This window comes from Chiroxiphia lanceolata, chromosome 2 (assembly GCF_009829145.1).
Source record: "Chiroxiphia lanceolata isolate bChiLan1 chromosome 2, bChiLan1.pri, whole genome shotgun sequence".
Lineage (NCBI taxonomy): Eukaryota > Metazoa > Chordata > Aves > Passeriformes > Pipridae > Chiroxiphia > Chiroxiphia lanceolata.
The window spans coordinates 41,481,183-41,507,100 of record NC_045638.1 but is presented as its reverse complement, the minus strand read 5'-3'; the positions used below and the strand labels follow the sequence as shown (position 1 = coordinate 41,507,100).

At 39.7% G+C, this 25,918-nt stretch overlaps 1 protein-coding gene across 14 annotated transcripts in view; it reads left to right on the top strand.

The window, feature by feature from the left end:
* Positions 1 to 25,918, top strand: part of MBNL2 (muscleblind like splicing regulator 2) — a 108,762-nt gene that overhangs the window by 62,465 nt on the left and 20,379 nt on the right. For 10 of the 14 annotated variants that reach the window (XM_032680742.1, XM_032680743.1, XM_032680734.1 and 7 more), the window contains 5 exons: positions 11,618 to 11,782; positions 14,722 to 14,922; positions 16,083 to 16,346; positions 22,660 to 22,713; positions 23,386 to 23,539. In XM_032680742.1, coding sequence (XP_032536633.1) covers positions 11,618 to 11,782; positions 14,722 to 14,922; positions 16,083 to 16,346; positions 22,660 to 22,713; positions 23,386 to 23,539 — 838 coding nt within the window. The remainder of the gene's footprint in view (positions 1 to 11,617; positions 11,783 to 14,721; positions 14,923 to 16,082; positions 16,347 to 22,659; positions 22,714 to 23,385; positions 23,540 to 25,918) is intronic. The other 4 variants (XM_032680745.1, XM_032680748.1, XM_032680744.1 and 1 more) reach the window with 1 other exon arrangement.

Genomic DNA, 25,918 nt, shown 5'->3' with positions numbered 1-25,918 from the left:
CTTCAGCCTTGTGACATTTATGAAGAATATTTAAACCAAAGTCCTGCAATGTAGCTGTGATGAATGGTTCTCCTGGGAATGATAAAGACATGGTTCAGCCATGCTGCCAGGCCAGGTGATTGGCAGGGTACTTTCTCCAAGTCTGCCTGCAGTTTAGAGGCCTTGTTTTTTGTGATCTTCTTCTCCTTCCTGCTCCAGAGAGGAAAGTTCTCAGCACTTCTGGACTCTCCATTTGTCCTCTGGAGCAGAAAGGGAGAAGGTTGTATAATTTTCTCCTAGAGTTTCTCACTGCCTCAGTGTTGCCGTTTGGCATAAAAAGCAGCGATGGAAGCCTCGGCTGTGCGTTTGGCTTCTGACAGCATCCTGCTTCTTCCCCCTTGGCGCCCAAACAAAAGGAAGCATTTGACAAAAAGATGTTTGATGGGAATGTCTGTCTTGTAACTGCTGCTCAGATAAGGTGCAGGCAGTGAAAACACTTTACCCACAAAGGAAAGTCATAAATTATGTGGTACTTTGGTTCCTGTTTGGAGAACAGTATGTCAGACCCTGAGTTAGTTTCTCCTGAGAAACAGATGAGTGTGGTGCCAAACCTGTAAAAACTTCCAAGAGACAGACACTCAAAGCTATCTGTTTGTCACTGTTGCAGGGGAGCCTGCCGGTCTCCTGTAGAAACTTTACGGGGAAGGAAGAACAAGTCACAAAACTGGTTCCTTTAACCACACTTGGTCTCCTTTTATTCTGTGCAGAGTGGGAATAATGCTGTCTAGTATCACAAGAATAAATCCATTAATAAATCCATTAATAAATCCACTAATCATTTTAACGGAGCCATTCGTAATGTGATCCTGTAGAACCAGCCCTATGCATAGGCCCAGAAGGGAGTGAGTAGCTTGCATTCAGGCCAGGAGATAGATGAACATGTGTTAGAGTATTATTACCAACTGACTGTCAGAGTTAAAAGAAATACCATGTGACTGCCTATTTGCTGCCTGGGAAAGAAGGCTGTGTAAAATAGTAGATTAGTAGAAAAATAGTAGATAGTGGTCATATCATTGAGGTTGGTATCACTGCATCCACTCATGACACTGATGAAGACAGGTACCACGGATTAGAATACACTGACAATGTCACTGCAGTATAATAAATGGTAGGGAGTCTAGTGTGTGAGTTCCCCCAAAAGTGGATATATGGCTTGGAAAACCTAGAGGAAGTATTTTAATTTAAAATTAACCCAGAATTTTATTTAGTGAGCACAGAATCTGTCTTAAGGAAGATAATAATTTTCTTCTCCTTCAACACAGTATTGAGAAAGTATAAGCACTCTCAAGACCACAATCCCATATTCTAGTTTTGGAATGAATATATCATTTAGGGAAGGTAATAAGACATCCTAATGTGTCTTATCTTTTCTCATAAACTGATTTAGTTGCCTAATTCCGTAAGCTATCATTTGAGATAAATGTAACTGCATTATATTTCTTGTATTTTTGCTAGATCTTCTGGAAGCTTCCTAATACCAGGTGGAAGGGGATGGATAGCCCTTCAGCAAAAAGAAAAGGGTTTTTTTGGCTTACTGGGATTCAGTCATTCCTCTTCCTTGAATTTCTGGACCTTTTCCACTCTTCTCCCTCCCTTTTTTTTTAACCTGACTAAGTTTGTTGATTTTGTGAGTATTTCTCACTGGTAACTCTTATGTCCTGCTGCTTCAGGGCAGGGGTCTCACAGCCCCTCTTGCTGATAGTGCTGGTTTCCCTGTTCCCTGAAGAGGAAAATTCAAGGTGTGTTACTCTGCAAGAAAAGATATAAACTAAAATTTTTCACTGATGTTAAGAAACCAATTCCCAGAAGAGGAGGAGCATTCTCTGGATACAGAAAAGGTGGGGAAAGGTGGCCTGTTTACCCTTTACTTTTCAGGTCAGGCACAGTTGGTTGTTCTCTGTAAGCAGCCCCATAGTGATATGGCATCTTTTCATCTCAATAATTTGTTTGCTGCTTCTCAGGAGTTATATAAAGTAAGGAGGATTTTATGTGTGATTTTTCCTTGAAAATGCATGTCTATTAATTTTTAGGAGTTTTTTCTGTAATTCCTGCTTTTTCGTGCAATTCCAAATACATGGCGTTTCTAAAACACCGAGAAGTTTCTGTTTGTTTTCAGCAACTTTCCAGTCAGCTGAGAGCTGGTGTCAAACTCCAGCCCTTGCTGGCTAGTCCCGGGAGCAAAGCTGATGATTTATTAATAACGCAGCTGCGGTTCCAGCGCTGCTGCTGAGAGCGGATAAACACTCCTCCTCTGCAGAGGGACAAGATTGTGTACTTTTCACCTCTGCAGTTATGTAAGGTGTCCTCGGCCCTTGCTTTTTCCTTTTGTTGGCAAGACGATTGACTAAGAAAGTGTGAAATCTGCAACAGGGAAGAGGCCCAGGAAGCCCCAGCTGGACTGGGAGCCCCAGAACACAGATGGGTGCAGAGTGGCCTGGCCAGGGTGAAAGCATCCCCATGAGAAGCAGCAGAGGCACTCTCAGTGGCACATCAGGTCACCCCCATAGCAGTTCATAGTTGCTGGACATCCAGCTCAAGAGCTGGGGGCTGTGACACACTGGTGTCCAAGGTGACTTGTTCAAGGTGTGTTCGGTCTGCCCTTCTCCGTAGTACACCAGTGGGGTCCCATGGTACATAATGGACTTGCTACATCATGCTGATGACCTTTTCCATATGGTGGGACTCTTCCAAATAATGGGTCTTTTCCAAATCTCCTTTAATTCACTGCAACTCTCAAATGAAACATCTTCTCAAGGCTCCCTTGGCCAGGTGAATTTCAGTAGTAAGCTTATGTAGCCAGTTTTACAGCACTCTCCTCTCGCTTTCTTTCTGATCCAGTCAACCAGGCTCCTCACTGCTAAGGCATATCTCCTGCTCTTTTTTGATGACATACAGCTGATGTTATGTCTTTTCCTGAAGCATTCTGGTGTGTCATTGAGGGGACCGTTGCCAGCATACCAGCCTGTTGCCTGGTCCTTGCTGGGCTGTTCACCCTTTGGGCTCACGGACATTCCTGCAGCAAAGACTTCTCATTACTCACTCTTTCTTTTCTAACCTGGTCATGGTAGAAGAACATGTGGTATGGACATTAGAGCATATATTCTATGTGCTGAGCCACAGTGATTTTCCTTTACAGGCCACCAAGAGAGAAATAAGGTGTCTCAGGGCTTGACTGTCAGTTCTAAAGTTATCTTTGCTTACCTTTTCACTGCAAAGTGATGTTTCGAAACCAAGGGAGTTTAATCTCAGTCCTATTCATATGGGCAAGCTTGCATTAAAGTCAGAATACTTGATGGCTTTTTATGGGAATTGTAAAGGAGATGAGGAAAGAGATAGGTCAGGAAGTGATGCCGCACCATGCCCATCTTCTTGTTCAGTCTTTTGCCATTATGCTACACTGCTGTTGCCTTTTCCCTTGTCAGCTGACCTGCAGTCAAACAACTTTACTGGCATTACTTCTGGAATGGTTATTTTTGTCTGCTCTGGAGATATTGAGAAAATTTGAAGAAAATTGCCTCTTCCTAAGGTCTTATCTTCTTTTATAGTTCAGTTAAATTTAATGGTGGAGTACGTTGTTTACCAGCAGAAATCTGTGTCACCTTGACTTACAGTGTGGTCCCACCTGCAATTTTACACAGCTGTCATCTGTCTTCCACGAAAACACTCAATCCTTGAGATGAGCAGGTGCATTAAAGCTGCCCAGCCATCAGTTAACCGTGTGTAATGCTGTATTGTGAGACTCTATAAAGGTTTTAGACATTTTTTCTATAATGCAGGAATCTGTGAATGCGTTGACTTCTCTGACTGGGCAGAGTTGGAGGGCTTAGATCACTGTTCTGCTATTGAAACCCATCTTGAGTCCCATGGTTGGCTGCATCTAGTCCTCCCACAGGAGGAACTGTGTGTTTGTTGGAGCCCTACACCCTGCGACGAGTCTCACCACCCATGTAATAGAAATCAGACATTTCAGGAATTTTATCTACACAAAGTCATGTTTCCCTCTGCTTTATTTATGTTCATTCCATAGGGTTTTTCCCCTATACTACGTGTCGGCTGCCTCTTGTTCCATGAAAATTGTCTGTGTGCATTAGAGTAAAGATTTATTTCAAGGGTTGTCCATAGTTGCTTGTGATGTACTACTGATCAATGCTGGTAGACAAACTTGAAGCTAAGATAAAAATAACTGGTTGATTTTGAGTGCCAGTATGTGGGGGAAATGGGAAAAAAAAAATAAAAGGAGCTACATAATTGAGGAAGAAATAATCTTTATTGCCCTATTATTCTCAAATTATTTTCAAGGCAGTAAACACAGAAATAAAATAAATTGATATTAGTTTAAACTGTTGTTTCTCTGTCTGAATTTTCTTTTCTTATTTGTTAGGGTAATCTCAAGGATGTTCGTCAAATGACTTACAATTTCATAAATGTCTTTTTTTTTGGCATCTCCAATATCTGCTTGAGTTCTTTCTCTTCTGAACAATTTAATATTGAGTACACTCCCCTTGATATTCCAAGGCAAATTATTAAACCATTCTCTATAGCTATGCTCAACATTTGTTTGAAAGAGCATCTTGAGAGACTCAGAGCTCTTTGCGCATTGCAAATGTGCTCTTCAGTAGAACATTTTGTCTTCTTCCATTTAAATAAATATCTTCTATTAAGTCTTTAGTGGTAAGACTCTTATATCATTTAGACATTCCATCTTTTTGTAAGACTTCCATTTTTGTTCAATATTTTTCTATTTTTTTCTGTCAGTTACAGGCAGTTCTTGTTCTCTAACTTTATGAATAAAATGATTCATTTTTATTTTACCAGCTTTCAGTTTCTTGCAAAAAAAATTGAAGTCATTAAAAGAGTAGCTAATGGGTTTTCTTAGCTTACTGGAAACAGAATCAGGCTGAAGTCACCTGAGAGTTTTTTGCCTTCTTTTTCATTTCTGCTTTAGCAAGTGAATTTGCCTTCTACTTTTCTTGAAACGGAAGTGTGTAGGTGCGTATAAATATGTATGCAAGCTCACTAACTTCAGTGGGTGGACTTGCAAGGTGGCCTTGGAAATACAGAACTAAGTTCTCAGCAAAGTTTTTAAGTTGTTTTTGTTGGTGACTTTTGTTTGTGTCTTTTCTTTTTCCAGGAAAACAGATCCAAGAACTGAACTATTTCAAATGTAATATAAGAGATGCTTTTTTTTTTATGAAGTACATTTTTTCCTTCAGGTCTCTGTGTTTATAAGATGTACGGCAAATAGTGAAGTCTGAGGTATTTGAACTCTCCATCAAAAGCTCAATGTTTCTATTACTAGTAAAGTTTGGTCCTTTGGAAATTATTTTTACATTTCACAAATAGTTCAAACGTCTCATTTTCAAGATAAGAGGTCTTACTCTGATCTGTGTTTCTTTCTATAAAATTAGAAACAATTCTGCTTAGTCTAGAGGAATTATGTTTTAATAAGCATGCCTATTTGCAAGTCAGCATACTCTAGATGTGAAATTATGCACAATTTTAAAAAAATTTGAAAGTTTTTGTTATGCCTTAAGGAAGAAATAAAATGCTAAGTTACATTTTTTTAAAGCTATGACTAGTCATTCTTAAGGCTTAACTAAATCCCCTAAGTCTTTGCACATATGCATAACTCTAGAAGCATGTGTAGTCCTACAGATTGTGTGAGATGGTGCATATTCACAGAAAGTACAAAGGGAATACTTTAATGGAGCTGTGATGTCTGGTTTTTTGCTTTCTGAGAGAAGTTAGGAAGCAGATTGACCTGCACAGGAAAACTGAATTCATGGATTGTGACGTTAGATGGAAAATACTTTTTAACTCAGTCCAAACTGAAGCCTTAGGGTTTTCCATGAATGATGAAAGTGCTGTTAATGATTGAGCTCTCATGTACTAAAATATATAGGGTAATGTATACATGCATGTTCTGTAGAACAAGAGGAATCATCCCTCTCTGCATATAAATACACAGTCAGTGTTTTCCTTAGTGGTTTTTTTTCCCCTTTTTGGTATTTCTGCATTTGAAAAATAACTTTTGAACGGGATGTTTTGGGGTGGTAGAGTTAGTGTGGCTAGGAACAGAAGCTTAAGTATCTCAAAATACCTGCCATCCCATTGATTGGGTCTGTTTTGAGCCTCAGGGAGCACAGGATTATTGGAATTGAGAAGTTCCTGATTTATATAATGGTGAAATTGTTAAATCGATTGGGTGAGGCCACACACATGTTGCCAACTGCATTTGCTGAGGGACTGCTCCGGATGAATCCCAAAGGAGAAGAAACAGTTTTTGCTCTTGTCAGAAACTCTTCCAGAGAAGTATTTACAGCTTAGGTACCTCCACAGCTGCTGACATTGCTGTCTCTGTGGCTATTCTTGCCATATGCCGCCATCACCCCGGACAGCAGCCTATGCTGGCTCTTGCTCTGCCGAGGTTTGAACAGTATGTAATATGTTCAGGTATCTAATATCAACACCAAGCAGGTGATGTCTAGCTAAGCAGCATGCCCACAGTTGCAAGTTTATTAAAATGTGTTTTGATCTTTACAAGCATGTGCAAGTTCACTGACGTGGCATAATGCAGAAAATTGCAATATTTTTTTCCAGTAGGAGAGGTAGTTGTGGCATCAGGTGATTTTTACTTTTTAAAAATTTGTGTGTGTGTATGTGTGTGTCTTTTGTAATTCCAGCAAATTTTTGGATCTTAGTGTGTCTAGCTGGAAACCAGAAAACCCTTTTTCCTTTGTATAACCGGTTACTCAGATGCCTTCTAAAACCATTCATGTCTTGGAAGTCATATACTTCCCCCCCATCCCCATTAGACTGCATATTTAAGCCTGAGAGATCATACAATTTCATCTACATTTGTTAATTTTAGCTTGTTTTCTTAGGGAAACAGGTTTTGCATAATTGCACTATCCATATTTTTGCCAGCATCATCCTCTCACCCTAATAACTTTTGAACATCCTAGCCAATTTCAAGCAAAGTTGCTAGAAGCAGACATCTCAAAGACATATCTTAAAGTTCTTACTGGTTATGCAAAAATCAGTGTCTGGGTACAAGAGAGAGATCCAAAGTACTACCCTATTAAGGAAAAGGCTGGAGTGGGCACTAAGCCACACCCAAGTGTGGTCTGCCAGCCGCATTCACATCTTCAGGACATGCAAGTCTCAAGCGAGTTATATTTATCGTATGAGTTGTTTCCTGGTCTATAGTTAGGAAGGGTGGGAGGGTGTTCTGGGGGAGAAGGAAGGATGGAGGTGGGGTACGGTAGGAAGCTGGGAGGTTTTGGAGAACAGAGGTGGGTAGAGGGAGCTGGAAGCACCCTAGGGAGCGAGGTTCAGAACAAGAGACAAACGTCTGCAAGGCAGCAGGCCTTCCTGTTTCTGCTTCTCATCAGATAACCTGTCTTTTAAAGGTGATGGGATGTCCTGTGTCAGATGTTAGGTCATGCTGTGAGGTAGGGGAGGCATGCTGTATTATTGCCCACTAATAGCATCAATATATTGCCTGAAATCAATACCTGAGTGAAATTGTTATGAATGCTTTAATTGATTCTTGGCTTAAGAAATAAAAGAAACATTGTTTTGCCTTTTTTTTTTTTCCATTCAAACATTTTTATGAAAGATAAAGGTAATTTTGGTAAGTAAAAGCTAACTCATTATTAGGCATAAGGAATTCCCAAGCCTGGATGAATTATTATTATTGTTGTTACTATTAGAGCAATAGTAAAATACTGAAGAAAGCTGTGTATTTATAAAATATTCAAGACAGAGATGTGGCTGTACAACTTGTAGACAGGAAATGGGTTTGTAGTATGTTAATATGCAAAGTTATGGGGTGTTACTTCTGAACTTACCTCATTTTGCTTATCTTAAAATTCAAAGCACATACCTAGCTTTTTAATATACTCTAGTCTATGGGCTATCTTGTGCGATTGATCTTAGACAAACTACCTATTGTTCTTAATAGAAAAACTTATTGATGTAAAAAAAAAAAGTTAGTAGTGTCACATGGCTTGTGAAGGGATGTGTTTTTGAAATTAAGCCAGTCAGGTAGGAGCTCCCAAGACCATTGCCCTGGCAGAAGCAGAGCTTCTCCTTGCCGTGCCCGAGTAATGGGCACTGAAGTCCTTTGAGTCCCCAGATCCTTGATGCACCCTTTCCCTTTCCCACTGCTTCACTGGAATGAAGCCTGTAGCACAGCCCAACACGAGCCACAGCATGTTCCCAGTCTGAATAATTAGCAGTAGAAAAGTAAATTTTTTGCTAAAACTTTCCATTACCTAAATGAAATGTGGTGCTGTGCATTAGGCTAGCTGTAGAGAACAAAGGCAGAGAAATGAAAGGTCAGAGTTAGGTTCCATCCTTCCAGGATGAGGGGAGTAACAGACTGCTCAGAATTTAATCTGATGTCTCTTCATTGTTACTATCCATTGCAGGTAAGAAGGCAGCTCACTGAAAGTGAATTTTTTGCATTAACTCCCATGGGAAGTGCACAACCACTTATGATGTGCTTGTTGATAACCTTCACTTCATGGATGACAGGAGTTTCTAGGGACCCAGTTTCAAACCCTCAGTTTCAGGACTCTAACTTGTATCTGGGAGCAGGTGAAAAGTTGTAAGAAACAATTATTTTTCCCTGCCACCTGCCCTGTCCTGCTGAGTTTGTGCCATTGTGCGCCAGAGGGACTCAATGTCTGCAGAGCAACTGTTAAACTGCAGTAGTTTTAAGAACTGGGATGAACCTCTCTCCAGAGACTTGATACTGATGCACCCTAAAGTTAAAGTACTCAGCTTTGTCTCTGTATCTGTGATCATGTGGCCTCCTAGCATAGTAGTTTTTTGCAATAATCTGAAGTGGACTCTAATTGATGTTGACCCAACCAATGTGTTGAATATACCTGTGCGTTGTGTACAGTTCTGCTGTTTGGTTGATATGTGCTGACATGTCCATTGGACTTCATATTTGACTTTTTAATAAACAAAAAAAATCAGGATCCCATTTGATTGAAATGATACTACAAGTTTGAATTTTTGCTTGTGCAGTGATTAGTAGTTGGGACATGAAACATTTGGGAAAAAAGGAATGAAAACGCTTCTAGGCGTTTTCCTGCTACCATTTTAGGTCCAAAAAGTAAAAGCTGATCTCAGAATTTATTTAATTTTGATAGTGAGGGCTGGATTAATCTCCTCACTATTTTCAGTGCTCATTCCACTGCAGTTTATTTTGGGTCATTTAATTTCAACAAGGCTTGATCTGTTTAGAGGGTTTTCTATAGCAGCATAGCAGGACCACACAGCTCTTTTATAGTACGTACGTTCATTGCTAACTGGGAGCTCAAAAAGCTAGTAAACGAGGCACAGACTTGAATAAGGTTAGAGAGGACACTACATTTTTGTATGGTTGGATTATTTAGAAAGTTTTCAGAAATAACCAATCTTTTGTGCACTGTGAGTTGCTTTGCAGATCTTGAAGTGGTGGTATACAGTAGTTGTGTGCTTTCAGAGGTAAGACTGGAGGCACTCTTCAGGTTTGAGGTACTTCAGAAGCCACTGTGGTGGAGAGTTGTTCTCAATCCTCATTTAAGGAGCATTTTAGTTTCGACAGGTAGATATTTCCATCAGGTACAGTAGTTTGATGTGATTTTGCTGTTTTAATTTTTAGATTTGCTGTATGAACCATTCATATACAAAATAGATTAAGGTAGAATAGATCTCAGTTAAAAATATCTAAATCAGTTAGCCTCATCAGCCAACACAAAAGCATATGGTCATTGCCTTGGCTGAGCCTTCCCCAGTTTAACATTATGAAGACAAAGGCCTTGTCCCTGCCAAATGAAAGAGCCAGCCTTCTTTTGTCTCCGTCAAATCATGGCTATTTCTGGTTCTGCTCATGCCAGCTGACAAAATAACATTCCTTTTGTGGACTTCATTAAACCAGGTAGCATTACTGATTTACTCAACAGAAGGAAAGGCGGGATGTCCTGAAAGTGGCTGCATCTATACTAGCAGGTTAAACCAGCACTGAGACCATTGTTTTTTCTTAAATTTTTAGCTTTCTCAATGTTTTCTGGCCTCTGCTGTTTGGTATACTCCCAAGCAGTGGCCAGGGCAGTTCAGGAAAGGGCTGTTCTCAATAGTTAAAAAGAGTGGAAATAGCTGTTTGCATTCCTGTTAGCCTCAATGCAGGAGAACCTTCCTGAACATGTTTAACTCATTCCTGTACAGCTAGTTATTACATCCTTATAGCAGATTAGAGGCAGAATCAGCAGTGTTTTGGTGTCTAAGTAAAAAGTGTGACACTTGTTTGGGGACATTCAAAGCCTCCTGAAAGGTCTGTAGCTGTATGTGTGTGGGCATGCATACACAGAGCCAGTGTATGTCTGTACTGTGTGATGTTCTTGTATAGGGATCTTGATGCTTTTTTGGCTGTAGGAGGATATTCCTGCTTTGCTATGGATAGTAAAGCCCTAATACCAATGAACTGAAAGTCTAAAAAGCATTTCTTAAAAACATCTCAATTTGGAAACTTACCTTATACAAGCTGAGTGTATCAAATGCAGTTTGACTAACGCTCTAGGTCCTCTGGTTACAGCTCTTAAAATTCTCTGATTGTTTGTGAGCCTTGTCATCAAGGAGCTTCTGATCTCAGCAGGTCCTGCCCTGCAGCTGCAAAACCTCCCGATGCACCCTACAATTTACTTTTCTGAGGGAAAATGTATCAGTGCGTCTTATGCCACTCTACCTGCATTTGTGGTCAAGCATACACAGCTTGTAGAGCTGTCCATCTCCTCCAACACAAGCCACTTCAGAGATGGCAGCCCACCTATATTTTTGTTGTCTCTTATTACCTCATTACTGTCTAAAAATTCCTGCTTTCATGTTGATTGGGAGCTTTCCTTTTACTGTGTACCTTCAGATTTAGCTCCATGCACTGCTTCTAAATTTAGTCTATAAAAGTACCAGCTTTACCTCTTTTATACTTGAATGGAAATAGTTCAAAGTTGTGCTGATGTAATAAAAACAGGAGGCTAGAAGGCAGTGAACTGGAATAAGGGTGAACGTATGAGAGAAGACAAGCAGAGTGGCCACTTTAGATCCTTACTGCCATGAACACACACAATTATTTTAATATGATGTACTTAAAAGCTGCATTACTCTTAAAGAAGGTTTCAATTTGTTATTCATAATGTAATGTAATTTATAAAAAAACTTTTATATCACAAAACCACCAGGTACTCTAACAAAGATGCTATGAAAGGCAGTTCAGGTAGTCTGGATAATTCTCAGAGTATTAATTGTATGGCAGTGATCTGTACTTAACAATGAAAATGCTGATTCAAAGCCTTCCTGTTTTGTTTGGGTTTTTTTCCTGTGGCTAATAGCCTAAATGATCAATCAGATGTGGTGGGCTGAGGCAGAGCTCAAGGCCGTCCGCTCCTCCCAGTCTGCTACAGGACAGTTCATGGGACACACCCTGCGTTTCATTAGTTCTTGCTTAGTTTATAGTATCATATTTTGCTCGCAGGCATTAAACTATCATCAAAAGCAGGAGGCTGATTAATGTGACTTCTTTTTCCAGGGTCGTTGTACAAGGGAGAACTGCAAGTACCTTCATCCACCAACACATTTAAAAACTCAACTGGAAATCAATGGCAGGAACAACTTAATCCAGCAAAAAACTGCAGCAGCAATGCTTGCCCAGCAAATGCAGTTCATGTTTCCAGGGACACCACTACAGCCAGTGGTAAGTGTATTTCTCTAATGGTGTTAATGGTAAGTAAAGGTGAAGACTATATTGACCTGTAAAAGTTCTCTAAACTAGTAACAATAAAAATAGTCCCTCTCTGTTGACTTAAGGAATTGCCGAGATGCTAGAGATGTGTTCATTTATATTTGCATTTGAAGATAAAATGGAGTGTTGCTGTAGATTTGATTTATATTTCTTTTATCCCAAAACAATTTGCAATGTTTTCCTCTTTTCTGCCTTCATTCAGTTCGTGACAGGTTTGCAAGGCTTTTTCCTATAATCTTTCTGGAGGTGAAAATTTGAATAACAACAATAATTTGCTAGTAAGTCATTTGAGTAGAAATGCCAGGTTTCTCAGGAGTCTATGGGTTTGAATGGCTTTAAATATTATTTAGTGCCAATACCAGGAACCAAGGTTAATGTCATTCTGGATAGCATTTTCTTACTCTGTTGGAGTCTGAAGTGTCCCAGGATAAACAGAGAATTGGTGGTGTGTGCACATCACAAACTCAGTGATTTTGTCTCAAGATGATGCTCATGGTGCCTGGGACGCTTCTAATCCAGAAGGTGGCATGGAACTAGAGTCTTGCATACATGAGCAGCATCAGTTGCTCTGGGCTGCCCTTGCAGTTGGGCTTCTCACTGTAGCAGACTTCCAAACCATGGTTTGGCACGTAATCTGAATTAAACTTTGCACACATGGCTGCTGATGATGTTTTTTCAATCTAAATGCCTAGTGTAAGGCATCCCACTGGAGTGGGATTTCTTTTCCAACTTGAGGCATCTGGAGTGTTGGCATCAACTTCTGTGTTGGACTTGCAAGGTCCATTTATAGTTTATCAAAAGACATAGGCACTCCTAATTACCATTCACTTGGCTTTTTTCAGACATCTGCATTTGGTTTTCTAAGTGCCTTTGTCTTTCCATGGGCTACTGCAGAAGTCAAGTGTAAGCATTTCAGAAACAGATGTCTGTATTCGGTCACAGGAAGCTCACCCCAGATGCCTTTTTCAAATGTGTTTTTGTACTTGAAACATCTGCTGTCAGGTGCGATTGGGAATTGGGTGTCAGGACTCCTTGAATTTCACATGTTCATCAAATTGTATCTTGGTTATATTTGCCTAATGTGTTTTGATATTTTGTGGGTTTTTTACTGCTTGAGTTTTCATCCGAAAAAGTTTTGGTGAAGCAATAGATTCCACTGCTTAGTATTATGAGAAAAATTGAAGTGGAAAATTATACTTTTTTCTTCTTGCCCGTTTCGTCATTTGAACTTTACAATTTCATTGACGTAATGTCTTCTGTACTGATTGCTGTGATAAAAATGCCAGGTTTTATTTCTCTGTCTTGCATAAATTGCCAGATTAAGATGACTCAGCCTTGACCAAATGGATAAAAAGTGAAAGAAAATTCTATAGAAGTCATTTGACATGTGGATTTATTCTTAAAATTATATCTGATACAAAGCTGTTATTTGTATTTCACATAACACATATTGTCCTCAACATAGTCGAGCCATTGTTTCATATAAATGTTCATTATTACGCTCTTAAGAATTTAGCTCACATTTGACATATAAACTGGGTTGCTTGATATCAAGCAGTTTTGATCATTGATAAAACCAGAGCGTGTCACATTTTTAACTTTCTAGGGCTGGTAGATGCCATTTCCATACAGTTGTTTATCCTGGCTAATCTGCATGTTCAAAACATCTTTGTACTAAGTTACCTTCACTTACAATTTAGTAATTGGTTCCAAAGGAAAAAAGAAACCCCAAACAAACTGAAACCCAAAACAAAACAGAAAAAACCCCCACCCTTCCAGCTCCTTTGTTATCTCTTGCATATTTTTACATATTGTATGTCGTGCAGGCCACCTAAATGAGAAGGCATTCCTCCCTTGTTAAAAACTGTTTTGAAGTCGTAGTATTCTGCTGTTATGTTTCTAGCTGCTGGTTTATTTGGAAACTTAATTTCTGACAAAGCTAATCTGAGATGTGTCCTGTTTTTCTGCATGGTTTTTTCTCATTTATAATTATACCTTCATTCTCTGGGGTAAACATTAGCTCTGCAGAACTAAAGCACTTTGCAGGTCTGAGTGTGATCTGACCACAGTGATGTTCTGCCTCCACCCCCTGTGGAGCCGGTGGTAACAAACCCACTATTCTGCCTCATCAGGGCTGCGTTTTAGCATCACACAAGTGTTCTTTCTTCTAGTCATGACTTCACTGACTCACTGTAGGAAGGCATGAAACAAGATTTTTAGACCCATATAATTTCCTCCAATCAAAGTTTTTCATATGATGAACTCTAGCAAAGCCTGAATAATCCCTTTCTAAATATTGTGTCCAGCTGAGATTATAGTATTTATTCTGCCTGCCACTGGTGACAGCTGAGCACACAAACATTTGCAAAGGTGAGTTTTTTAAATGTATGAGCCACAGTAACATATTGCAGGAGGTGGCAAAATACAGTATGCAAACAGATGGAAGTTACATGCCAAAGACCTCATTGTGTATACTCTTATTAGAAATATGACTTTAATATAGTTAATAACGCTTCACCTATGAAATCTGGTACTTTGAAAAATAGCCTGTTTTCCCAAGGAAAACAGGTATTGAGAAAAAGCAATAAAGTCTATGTTATTTCTACATTTAGATGTGTAAATAAGCCTGCAGTGTAAGCTGGACCTCCACAGAGATTCAGGTTAAAAGTATGGCTTCCTTTGCATCAGGAGACTCTTTTCCAATAATAGTGTTAAAAAGGCAGTTCTTCGTGTGCTGCTCCAGTGTGTTACATGATTAAAAGAAGAGAGTATGCTGTGTGTTTTGCCAGCTGTTTGAAATTTTTTCATTAAGAAAATGAATCAGTGCCAGAAAGAACAAGCAAAAGACGACTAGTAAGCTATTGATTAAGGTCTGTGTTTTCCTTTTGCAGCCCACATTTCCAGTGGGTCCCACAATAGGAACGAACACGGCTATTAGCTTTGCTCCTTACCTAACGCCAGTAACACCGGGAGTTGGCTTAGTCCCGACTGAGATCCTACCCACACCGCCTGTCATTGTTCCTGGAAGTCCACCGGTTTCAGTCCCCAGTTCAACTGCTACCCAGAAGCTCCTCAGGACTGATAAACTGGAGGTACTGTAGATACCACTGTGACTAGAAATACATCCTCTGTTAGGCTGTGTGAAAGATCCTGGAGGGAAAAGCTGTTGGTTTAAATCTAGGCTTAAATTTAGTTGCTACAGGTAAAAAAATTTGTAACCAGGCAGGATTTCTGCACTTGCAGCCAGTGGTAATTAAACACTGTTATTTTTAAGGTAGTACATTTGCTTACATTTAATAGACATCAACATGAATTTTCGTCTTTTTTAAAGTTCATTACCTCCAAAATACCTCAGGTATACATGTCTCGATGAAATATCTAACAAGCATATTTTTTATTTCAGTATTAATTCTGTCTTGGTTTTTCTGCACTGGTAGTAAGGGAATTTTGTAGCCTTATGGATCAATATTAGGGGAGTGGTATAACCCTTCATGCTTCAGCTGCAAATAGACATGTTGAATGTTACCAACCTTGCAGCAGGTGGAAGGGACAAGCCCCCAGTTATGTGCAGAGCGTCCGGGGTGTTGATGGATCTCTGAATGGCTGGACTCAGTGGAATCTGTGAGATCCAAGTACATAAGAAGGCCAAATGACTTGCAGAAATGAATGTCCTTTCCCAACAGCCTAAGCACTAGTCTTTACAGCACATTTCTTCCTAGGAAAAGAAGTTCATTCTCCTCATATTTGAAAATTATTTTTAAGAAGGCTCTCAGTTCTGTTTGCAGACTCCATAAAAAATACAGTGCATCTGACATGTATCTTCCCTGAGTTTCAGCAAGAGGAACTCCTTCCCTACCAGTCAGCCTGCAAGAATATAAAGTGTAGTTAGAAAGGGACAAAATATTTTGTCATTCCCAGCTACTTTTGCAAGGGTAGTTACTTCAGTAAGTATCCTTTCCGGCTGTTTTCTAAACTGGAAAAAGGAAAGGCACTTGTGAATTCTTCTGTTGCATGTCAAGTTCATTTAGCTGCCGTACTGCAGAGCTACCCGAGGAGCCAAGAACATAAGGGTAAAAATAGATGCATTTCCCTCTCCCACCAGAAGATGAAGGGTTTAATAAATTGAATTTTCTGTAAAACTTGAACTAACTGGGGAAAGCGGCAAGTCTGTCTTTTGGGGGCACGGGGCTCTGCTTGCCCTTTCATCTTGCACGGAGCTCTACCCCTGCAACATGTGTTGTTTTGCACGTAGGTGTGCAGGGAGTTCCAGCGGGGGAACTGTGCACGTGGAGAGACTGATTGCCGCTTTGCGCATCCAGCAGACAGCACAATGATTGACACAAACGACAACACCGTAACCGTGTGTATGGATTACATAAAAGGTCGTTGCATGAGGGAGAAATGCAAGTATTTTCACCCTCCTGCACATTTGCAGGCCAAAATCAAAGCGGCGCAACACCAAGCCAACCAGGCTGCAGTGGCAGCCCAGGCAGCTGCGGCAGCTGCGACTGTGATGGTAAGTGCTGGCATATATGGCTGCCTTTTTTTGATGCCTATTTTGCTTGAATTTGATGCTATTTGCTTATACTTTCTTTTCTCTTTTGCCTCTTTTTGTAAAATTTTTCTTTTTTTTTTTTTTTATTTTAGTAAAAGATACGAATTTTTAAAACTATTACTGTTGCTTGATGGGAGGAAGCACTTTTTTTCTTTATGCCCTTAATTTAATGCTGTATTTCTATTCAAGACAGTGAAGCAAATGACACTCTATACCACTTCTGTTCTCTGCCTTGATTATATATAAAATTTGCCCCTAGTATCTCCAAACAGAAACAAAACTGGTAAGGTTCAGTATTCCCAGGAGAACAGGGACACATATGCTGTTTTAGCTCTTTGATGACAGATATACATGTGGAAATTTGGAAGAAAAGGAAGAAAAGGAAAGAGAGAGCATTTGCCTTGAAGATCAGTAGTAGAACAGAAACCTCCACTGAGATTCAACACACTCCACCTCAGCAGTCAGACAATTAAATAGCTGGCCACCGTGGTCTCACTGTTTGGGAGTGGAGCAGCACACTAAACCAGCACACTGCTCTGTTCTACCATTAGTGACTGTCTGAGGATGAGAAAGAACTGCCCTCTGTAGATACAAAACTATCCCAAAAGACGAAAAAGTGTTGTCTGTATCTTTTTGAACTTTGGTTAGATGAATCTCATGACTAGAGGCTTCTTGCCTCTCCCACTGTCATGGGCTAGTTACTTGAACCATGGGGTTTAAAAGTAGTAAACTAAAAGGGAAATCATTAGAAAAAACATTGTAGCTACAGTCAGAAGAAAGGAGATTGAGGACTTTTATTATCCAATATTTTAACCTCTTACTTAAAACTGTTCAGACAAGTCAACCCATCCATTTACCAGTATTGGATCCCTCTTATAGTTGTTACCAGGAAAGTTGATAAATTTAGAGTGGTATTGATAAAGTTAAATAAATCAAGCATGCAAGATCTGAATTGGGAGACAAAACTGCTGGCAGCAAATCGAAGAATCATTGTCCTCGTTGCTGGCAGTGGACGAATAATTAAGCAGATGTGGTTTGTGGACTTGTGGGCAGTGCATACAATAGTTATAGACAATACAGTTATTCTCTGGGTAAAAAGCCTACCAGGAACACAATACAGTACAGTATATAACTACCCCAAGCTATTGTATTTAGCCAATAGCAAAGACCAGACTTTTTTGAGGGACAAAGGGTAAGTTATGCAAGAACATAAACCACCAAACAGAATAATATTTCTTCAGGTTTAATATTTTTTCTCTAATACTCTTAACAGTCTCTGTTTCAAATTGGATGATTTTTAGTTAAAGTTTCCTGTGCTTGCAGAAATTGAATACCATCTGGAAATTAAAGCAAAGAAGGTTGGGTTTGTATTCTGATTAGCTTCTGTTGTGCAATATTAATTGTTCATTTAGAGAGTGTAATATTTCTAAGCACTGTACTAAAGAAGAAAGGAGAGAGATGAGTGGATTATGTGGGGTTTTTTGCACTTCAGTAATGGTTGTGTATATATTCTGTGATTTTAAATAAGCCTTAACTGGAGTTGCATTAGCCTCAAAGCATCATTGGAAACACAGAATTGAAATATTAGCAGTCTAATGTCACTGGAGAAGGCAGCAGAACAGAGTAACTTTTTGCAGAAAAATTTGTACAAAATATTCTGATGGCACATTTAGGCTAGCAGACAAGATTCTTTGCAATTCAACTATTTTTTGGTTAATATAGACTTGAAATGATCAGATAGAGTGAATGAAAAATCACCAGAATGCCAGTAACAACAAAAAAGTGGTAGAAATGGCCTTAGATGACTGCAAGGCCACCCAAGAATGACTAAGAATACTCAGTTGGATCTAGAAAGCAAAAGGGAAAAATACATATGCTTGCCTATAAGGTTCACTTACAGGTTGCTCACAGGTTGAAATTGTGTCCAAGAGGTTTTCCTTCCCAGGGGAGCCCAAGGTGCTTATATAGGTGAGAGCTGTGCATAGGCCTGGAGCACTGTAGGCAAAGCTGGTAAGACTGTTGGAGGTCAATGAGTTCTGCATTCTGCCACTTTTCAGAACGTGAGCTATCTGTGTTTCTGTACACTAAGGGTTAGAAATTTGTACTCAGATATACTAGGTCACCTAATCATGTAAAAAGAAAGGGGGAAGCCACCGTAAAAGAGGTACACATATAGGTTAAAAGTGAAAATGCGTTAGAAGAGAGTGTTACCTGTCATTGTGCTTGTGGAACTCCAAATATTCATATGGTGCTTCAGAGAGCATAAAACATCACTGAACACTGTACAGCCTAAATGAAAATGTGAATTCATAGTTGGTATTGGAAGGGACCTCTGGAGGTCACCTAGCTCATTTCCCCTGCTCAAGCAGGGTGAGCTAGAGTAGATTGCCCAGTACATGTCTGTTTGGCTTAATAAAGCCTCCAAGGATGGAGACTCCACAACTTCTCTCGACAACCCGCTCCATACTACCAGTAAAAAGAAATACTTCCTTTATATAAAATCTTACATTTAAATGGAATTTCTTGTATTGACGTTTGTTCCCTGCCCCATCTTTACCCTGCTGTCAGGTATTTGTATACATTGATGAGGTTTCCCCCTGTATCTTCTCTTCTCCAGGCTAAAAAGTCTTTGTTCTGTCAGCCTTTCCCCAGGTAAGAGGTGCTCCAGGTCCCTTCATCATTTTTTGGGCCCTTTATGGGACTGTTTTCTAGTGTGTCCATACCTTTCTTGTGCTGGGGTGCCCAGACTTGGACATAGCACTCCATATGTGACCTCACTAGTGCTGAGTAGCGGGGAAGGATCACCTCTCTGCACCTGTTGGTGATGCTTTTCCTAATGCAGCCCAGCATGCTGTCAGCTGCCTTTGCTGTGAGGGCACATTGTTGTCTTGGTGTCCACCAAGGTCTTGAGGGTCTTTTCTACCAAACCTTGGTGGCCGACAGTGTGTGTTGGTGCTTGGGGCTGTTCCTCCCCAGGTATGAGACTTGGTATTTCTCTTTGTTGAACTTAGTGAAGTTTCTCTATGCCCGTTTCTCCAGACTTTCTAGGTCCCTCTTTGTGGCAGCACATCTGTCTTCTGTATCAACCACTCCTCCGAGTTTTAGAGCACTGGGAGTCCACCTGTTTCCCATTTAGCCCATACTAAATATGGCTGTCTATGAGGATGAAGTGGTATTGAAAACCTTTTCGAAGTCAAGAGAAAGAACATCCATTGATCTCACTTCACCCACCAAGCCAGTCTCATCACAGAAGGCTTTTAAGCACAATTTCCCTTTCACAAATATATGCTGACTACTTCCCATCACCATCTTGGCTTTCATATGTTTGCAGATGGTTTTCAGGAGGATTTGCTTGATTGCTTTCCCAGAGACTGAGGTGAGGTTGACCAACCCGTGAGTCCTCAGACCTTCCTTCCTGCTCTTTTTGAAGATAGGAGTACCATTTACTTTCTTGAAATCTTCGGGAACTTCCCCCAGTCGGTGGGATCTTTCAAAGATAATTAAGAGTAACTTTGCAGTGACATTGGCCAACTCCCTTAGCACCCATCTGTTAGTGCATTCTGTTAGTTCCTATGGATTTGTGTACATCCAGCTTGTTTATATGTGCTCTACCCTGATCATCCTCCTCCAAGGATAAATCATCACTTCAGACTTTTCTACTGGTCTCCCACTGTCCTGAAGGCGAGTCTTGCCAGTAAAGATTGAGGTGGAAAGGATTGTCAGGACCTCAGCCTTCTCACCAGGTGTCCTGTGTCACCAGGTTGCCTGCCCCATTCAGCAGTGGAAACACATTTTCTCTAGTCTTCCTTTTGTTGCTGATGCACTTGGAGAAGCCCTTCTTGTTGGGTTTTACATCTCTTGCCAGATTCAACTCCAGGTGATCTTTGACTCTCCTGACATATCCCTGCACGTTCAGGCTGTGTCCCAGTTCCTCCTGAGCCATCTGTCCCTGCTCCTACCTCTTGTGTGCTTTCTTTCTTGTGTTTGAATTTAGTCAGGAGCTCCTTGCATATCCATGGAGGCCACTGCTGTGTGGATCTTACTTGTATTCCAGGAGACATTATAATTTGCCAATGTGACATATGGCAGACAAATACTATGCCTTGGATCTTTGATAATTTTTATTATTATCTTTATTTCCTTTCCGTAGCCTTTTTCTCTCCAGCCTGTAGCTATTGATTTTTTTGGTTGTTAGTTATGTAGGAGATCAAATGTTAAGAAGGAGATAACCTGATGGAACAGAAAGAGGCAAAGGAAATTTTACTATCAGGATAAAATAAAATAAAATATGACTGTAGGAGAGGAAAATGAGCAGTTTGAAAGCCTGAAAAGAGTGGGAGACTATGTGGAAACGAGGTTGATGAGTAGGCTTAGAAACAGATCAAGTTAAAGCCTTTGGGTTGAGAAAACTGTGAGACTGAACTTGCTGTGGAAGTTGAGGGGAGAGCCAGCAAAAGCTTCAAAGTAGGGAGATGAGGTTAAGAAGAGCATGGAGAAGAATTGGAGAAAGGCAATAATAAACAGATAATAAGTTCACAAGTGAGATTAGATAAAATCTGCTTTTGGATAATAAATGTAATTAACTAAAATGCTTTACTCTTAGTGATGTTGATTTGAATTTGCGGACTTCATCATTGCATAATGCTGAATTCAGTTGTACTGCTTCACCTCTGTGTGGACTTGGGTCTGTGCTGAAGGCAGAGTGGATCTGAGGCTGTGCCCCATACAGGCAGAGTGATGCCCTCTCAGTGGTACCTGTGGCAGGTATCACACCTTGGCTGCACGGTGCCCTGCTTAGACAGAAGTCTGTCCAGATCCTCATTTTGCACCAGGTGTTTCTTGTTATGTCTGGGTCTTGGACACAGACAGATGAGCAGATCCTACAGATCAGGGTATGTAATCCAGAAAAGTGCCAAAGGAGAGATGCAGATGGTGTTGAGAAGACTCATGCAACAGAGACAGGAACAAGGAATAAGCAAAATGAGGACTATTCTGCAAAATACAGAATAGTCCTCATTGACTATAGCATGTTGACACTAGCTAACCTTGTGACCACGAGCTCTATGCAGGCATTTTGTCCTTTTTTTTCCCACCACTTTTGTTCCCTATTTCCACATACTGATTTCAAGGTTGACATAATCCGTATATTCTAAAAAGAGCTAAATACCAGCCTGTGTTTAAAAAACAAAAGTAAAAATTTTGATTTCTAAATAAATTTTTCTTTCCTTTCTAAATGTTTTTAAGAACTGTTTACGTTATAAAACTTGAAAGTAATATTTTATATGAGAAAGATTTTTACAGAATGCCATCATATCAGCCATAAGTTTGATCTCATTATGAAAATATACATAAATGTATATGCCTATGTACTATGCCTAGATACTTTCTTTTAAAAAATTAATAATGCTGGACTAATATCGTAACTCTTAGGTTAGTGTTCACTTATATAGTGGGAGCATTATTTTTACTCCCTGCTCCTGACCTGAAGCTAGTACTGAAGACTGTAGCAAAATTTAGAAAGTGTGTTTTCAAGTATGTTTTCAGTTCTGAAAGCCTTTTTTCCCTCTCAATGTAATGTGGTAAGTTACAAGGAAAAAAAAATCTACAAAAATGACCCAGCTATAGGAGGAAAGAAAAGGAATTAATGATAAGTTAGTGTAACTAGACGTTGGCAAAGGAGAGCCTCTCTCATTTTGAATCCCAAATCCATTCAATGATTCACTTCTCTAAATTAAAATACCTTTGCCTTGTAAGCACTGATGTTAATAGCATTCATAATGCATTACAATTTTCACTAGTGCTTTACGTTTGAAAATGTAGCCTCCCAAATTGATTTTGCCACTTTGAAATGTGACTTAACTAACTTATCAGGAATTCTTATAGGCGTATCCTTAAAACTTTTTGCATCTCTGTGAAGTGTTTATATGATGCTTAATAGTGTCTGCAAGCTGCTGTTTTACTCAACTTTCCTGAATTTCAAACATCTATATTTTACTCTCTTATATGCTTTTAACTAAGGTATAGTAGATGCATTTTTGCTTCGGTACTAATTCAAAATGTAATATTCATTTCTTTAGAAGACATTTTTGTTGTTGTGCATGCCTAGTGTTTTGTATGTTGTATATTGCATTCAGAATATTTTTTTCCTTCTCACCTATCCACAAATGCAATGCCGTTCCCATGATGCACCTCTGCTTGCTGTTTACCTGTATGTTAATTCGCTTGACTCCCATTGGCCCACTGCCATCATGTGCTCGCTGCCTGTTATTAAAAGACTCAGTCGACTGCCAAAGCAATGAAGCGACCTCTCGAAGCAACTGTAGACCTGGTACTTTGACCTTTCACCTTTTGCTTTGCATGTAGCTTTTTGGTTTTGGTTTTGGTTTTTTTTTTTCCTTCAGAGAAGCAACTAATGAAATTTGTATCGCTTTACTTTTCAAACATCAACCGGAAATGATTTCACATACTCGTTAATTTACCGGAAGCTCTATTTATCCATCTCATTCTCATACGTAATAAACCGCAGACTATTTAGTTTGGTTCCTAACACAGTTTCATCTTTTTTAAATCTCTCATGAAAAGTTGAATTGAGATAAAACTGCTTTTGTAATTAAAAACGTGTAACGTAATCCATTAATCTGTATAATAATAGGAAATGATATTTAAATTAAAAAAAAAAAGAAAATACTTGGCAATGAAACACAAGTGGTTTTTTCTCCCTGTAATATTTGAAAACCTACTTAAAGGCAATGCCATTTTCGTTGCTTTAAAGCAAACGTTTCTTTTCAGTAGTTGTGCTGCTACAGTTTTAGGTTAATAGTACCATGCTTTTGCTATCAATAACAAAATTTCACTCATTTTACATTGCTGTGCTTTGAGTTAATATGCATGGCAAGGCATCTTTAGCCGCTTTAAAAAATACTAAGTTTTCATATTTGTATATATGTTACAGACAACGTCTTAAAAATGGCGTCATTTTAACTAACTTTCTTATTTACAGGCCTTTCCTCCTGGTGTTCTTCACCCTTTACCAAAGAGACAAGCACTTGAAAAAAGCAATGGTGCCAGTGCCGTTTTCAATCCCAGTGTCTTGCACTATCAACAGGCTCTTGCCAATGCTCAGTTGCAGCAACATGCAGCGTTTATCCCAACAGGTATGTTGTACCCACATTGAACCAATATTGTGTTCCTTAGGTAGCCCCAAGTCAGGCAGTTGCACTTAACTGCTCCCTGCCCCAGTTGAGGTGAAGTCTGCACAGATGATTACATGTTATTTTAATTCCTCTTGCACAGGATGACAATTCAAGGAGAAACTTCAGCATGCCGTTAAGCTGCATTTTTGCACATTCACAGCCTTGCTCATCATTGTCCAGAGTTTGCCCCTTTTTTGCCTACCTTAAATTGGCTGGATTTTGACTTGTATCTGCCAACACTCACCTAGATGACAAGAGGGCAAAGTTCCGCTAACAAAAATGCTGAGAAAAGCATCACACTCCAGAGATGCCACAGCATCCTCCTGCTCCCTTGGCTGCTGTTGTGCAGCCGTGGGGATTGCCCCAGCTGCACACGAGCACCCTGAGAAGGGGAACACCAGCCATAACCTTCCAGTCAATACTGGCAAAACACATTGCTTCCTGTAGCTGTACTAAAGGGCTTTGAGGCATCAGATGCATTTTTGTGGTTCTCATTTTGGAACACCACCAGAACTTTTCCTAGCATTTGCAGCTCATAGCTGGGGTTACACTTCCTCATAAGGATGATCTGAAGATGAGTGAATGCAATTTACATTTCAGTGCTCATAACTCTGTAAAAATCAGAGCACCGTGGCTGGTGGCAGGGCTTCTCTTTAACATTGTAAGAAAAGGAATGTGCTAGGTGCTTGTGTAAACAGTAACAACATAACCCTTTAAATTATGTCAGTCACCCCCACTCCAAACTTCCCGAAGGTAAATATCCTGCCTAAGGAATTCTGCGATTTCATTCATAATTGACTAATAATATATTTTAGTATCAGAATGTTATCCAGTGTGAACTTCCAGAATGATTTAAAACTACGTGTTTACAAATGCGTTTGACATTTCAGCAATGTTATTTTAGTTTATAGAAAGAATGTCGGTAAAACAAGGAATGAAACACAACACATGATGATTTCCCAATCTATCAGCATTCCCATATGTTTTTAAAGATAAAAAGCAAACACAGATGGCTTTGACTTCATGGAATTTTTCTATAAGGCCTCAGTAACAACCTTGGAGCCTGCCCCCGTATTTGTAATAGTAAGTTATAGCATGCTGTATTTTTAGCACATTGGTGCACTAGAATATCTGTGGCAGAAAACACATTGACATTTATGGGAGTGTTTGGGGGAAAAAAAAAACACGTGAGACTGCCTATTTGGACATGAACGGAAGACTGCCCTGTGCTTACAAACATGCAGAAATTTCCACAAATTTATTTTACATTGAAACCCTGAGAATTTGCAGCACAATAGGTGTTTTTCCTTCTTAAGCACTCCCTTTTGGGGCTTACTGCTATTATTTGCAATTGCCAAGGACTTCAAATTAACTATGGAAAATACAGTAGTTTAAACCTTTTTCAGTGAAAGAGCGTTTGGATATTTTCCAGACTTTTGGAGTGTTCATGCTTCCTTAAGTAGCTCACTTTTTGTACTTTTATTGTGTGTCCCTCTTTCCAGCTAATGGTTGTAATTATAGTTTTGTCTGACAAATTTCTGATGGTAAGAAGGGTGGATCTTGGAAGTAAACCTTACAGGCCAGGTTGTTGGCAAGCCCCAAAACAAGTGCATGAAAAAAAAAAAAAAGAAAGAGAAGTGTAACATAGCAGATGGAGCCCAAGCCCCAGAGTAGAAAACCTTTCAGTGATGAACCTCCTGGTCTTCTCAAATTCCATCAGCACCTAGAAAGGATATTAGAGAGAGAAGTGGGGTATGGGACAAGGTTAGGAAAGGGAAACCCCCTCTATATGAGTGAGTGTCATGAGTTTTCCATTAAAGATGCTGCATTGATATTCCCACGTTTCCTGGGAAGGTTGGATTTGGCGGGTGTAAGGACTGTCATGCCACCCAGGTCTAAGGAGCAATGCATGACATTATCTGTTGCATTTTAAATGATTATGTGGTATTTTCTAAACTGGTATAATTTTCAAACATGTTCCTTGTGTGTGTGTGTGTGTGTGTGTGTGTGTGTGTGTGTACGTGTATTAAATTTTAAAACGAGTTTTGCTGCTGGAATATATATAAAACTTAATTGTTTTATATAACTCTTCTGCTTTCTTAACCACTGGCTCCTTTAACAAAAAGAGTGGGGCTTGACTTAGCATGGCTTACCTCCAAAACTCTGCACTTTGTTTGTTTTACATCAGTTTGATTGCTTTGTCACTTTCTCCTTATTGTTTGGTGAACGATCTTAAAAACAAGAGGTCTTTTCTCTCTTTCCATTGCTGTTTGTTAGTGTTTCTATAGCCTCTAGAGGAGGAACTTTGTGTATTCTCTGGGAACTGTTCTTGGGTAAGGT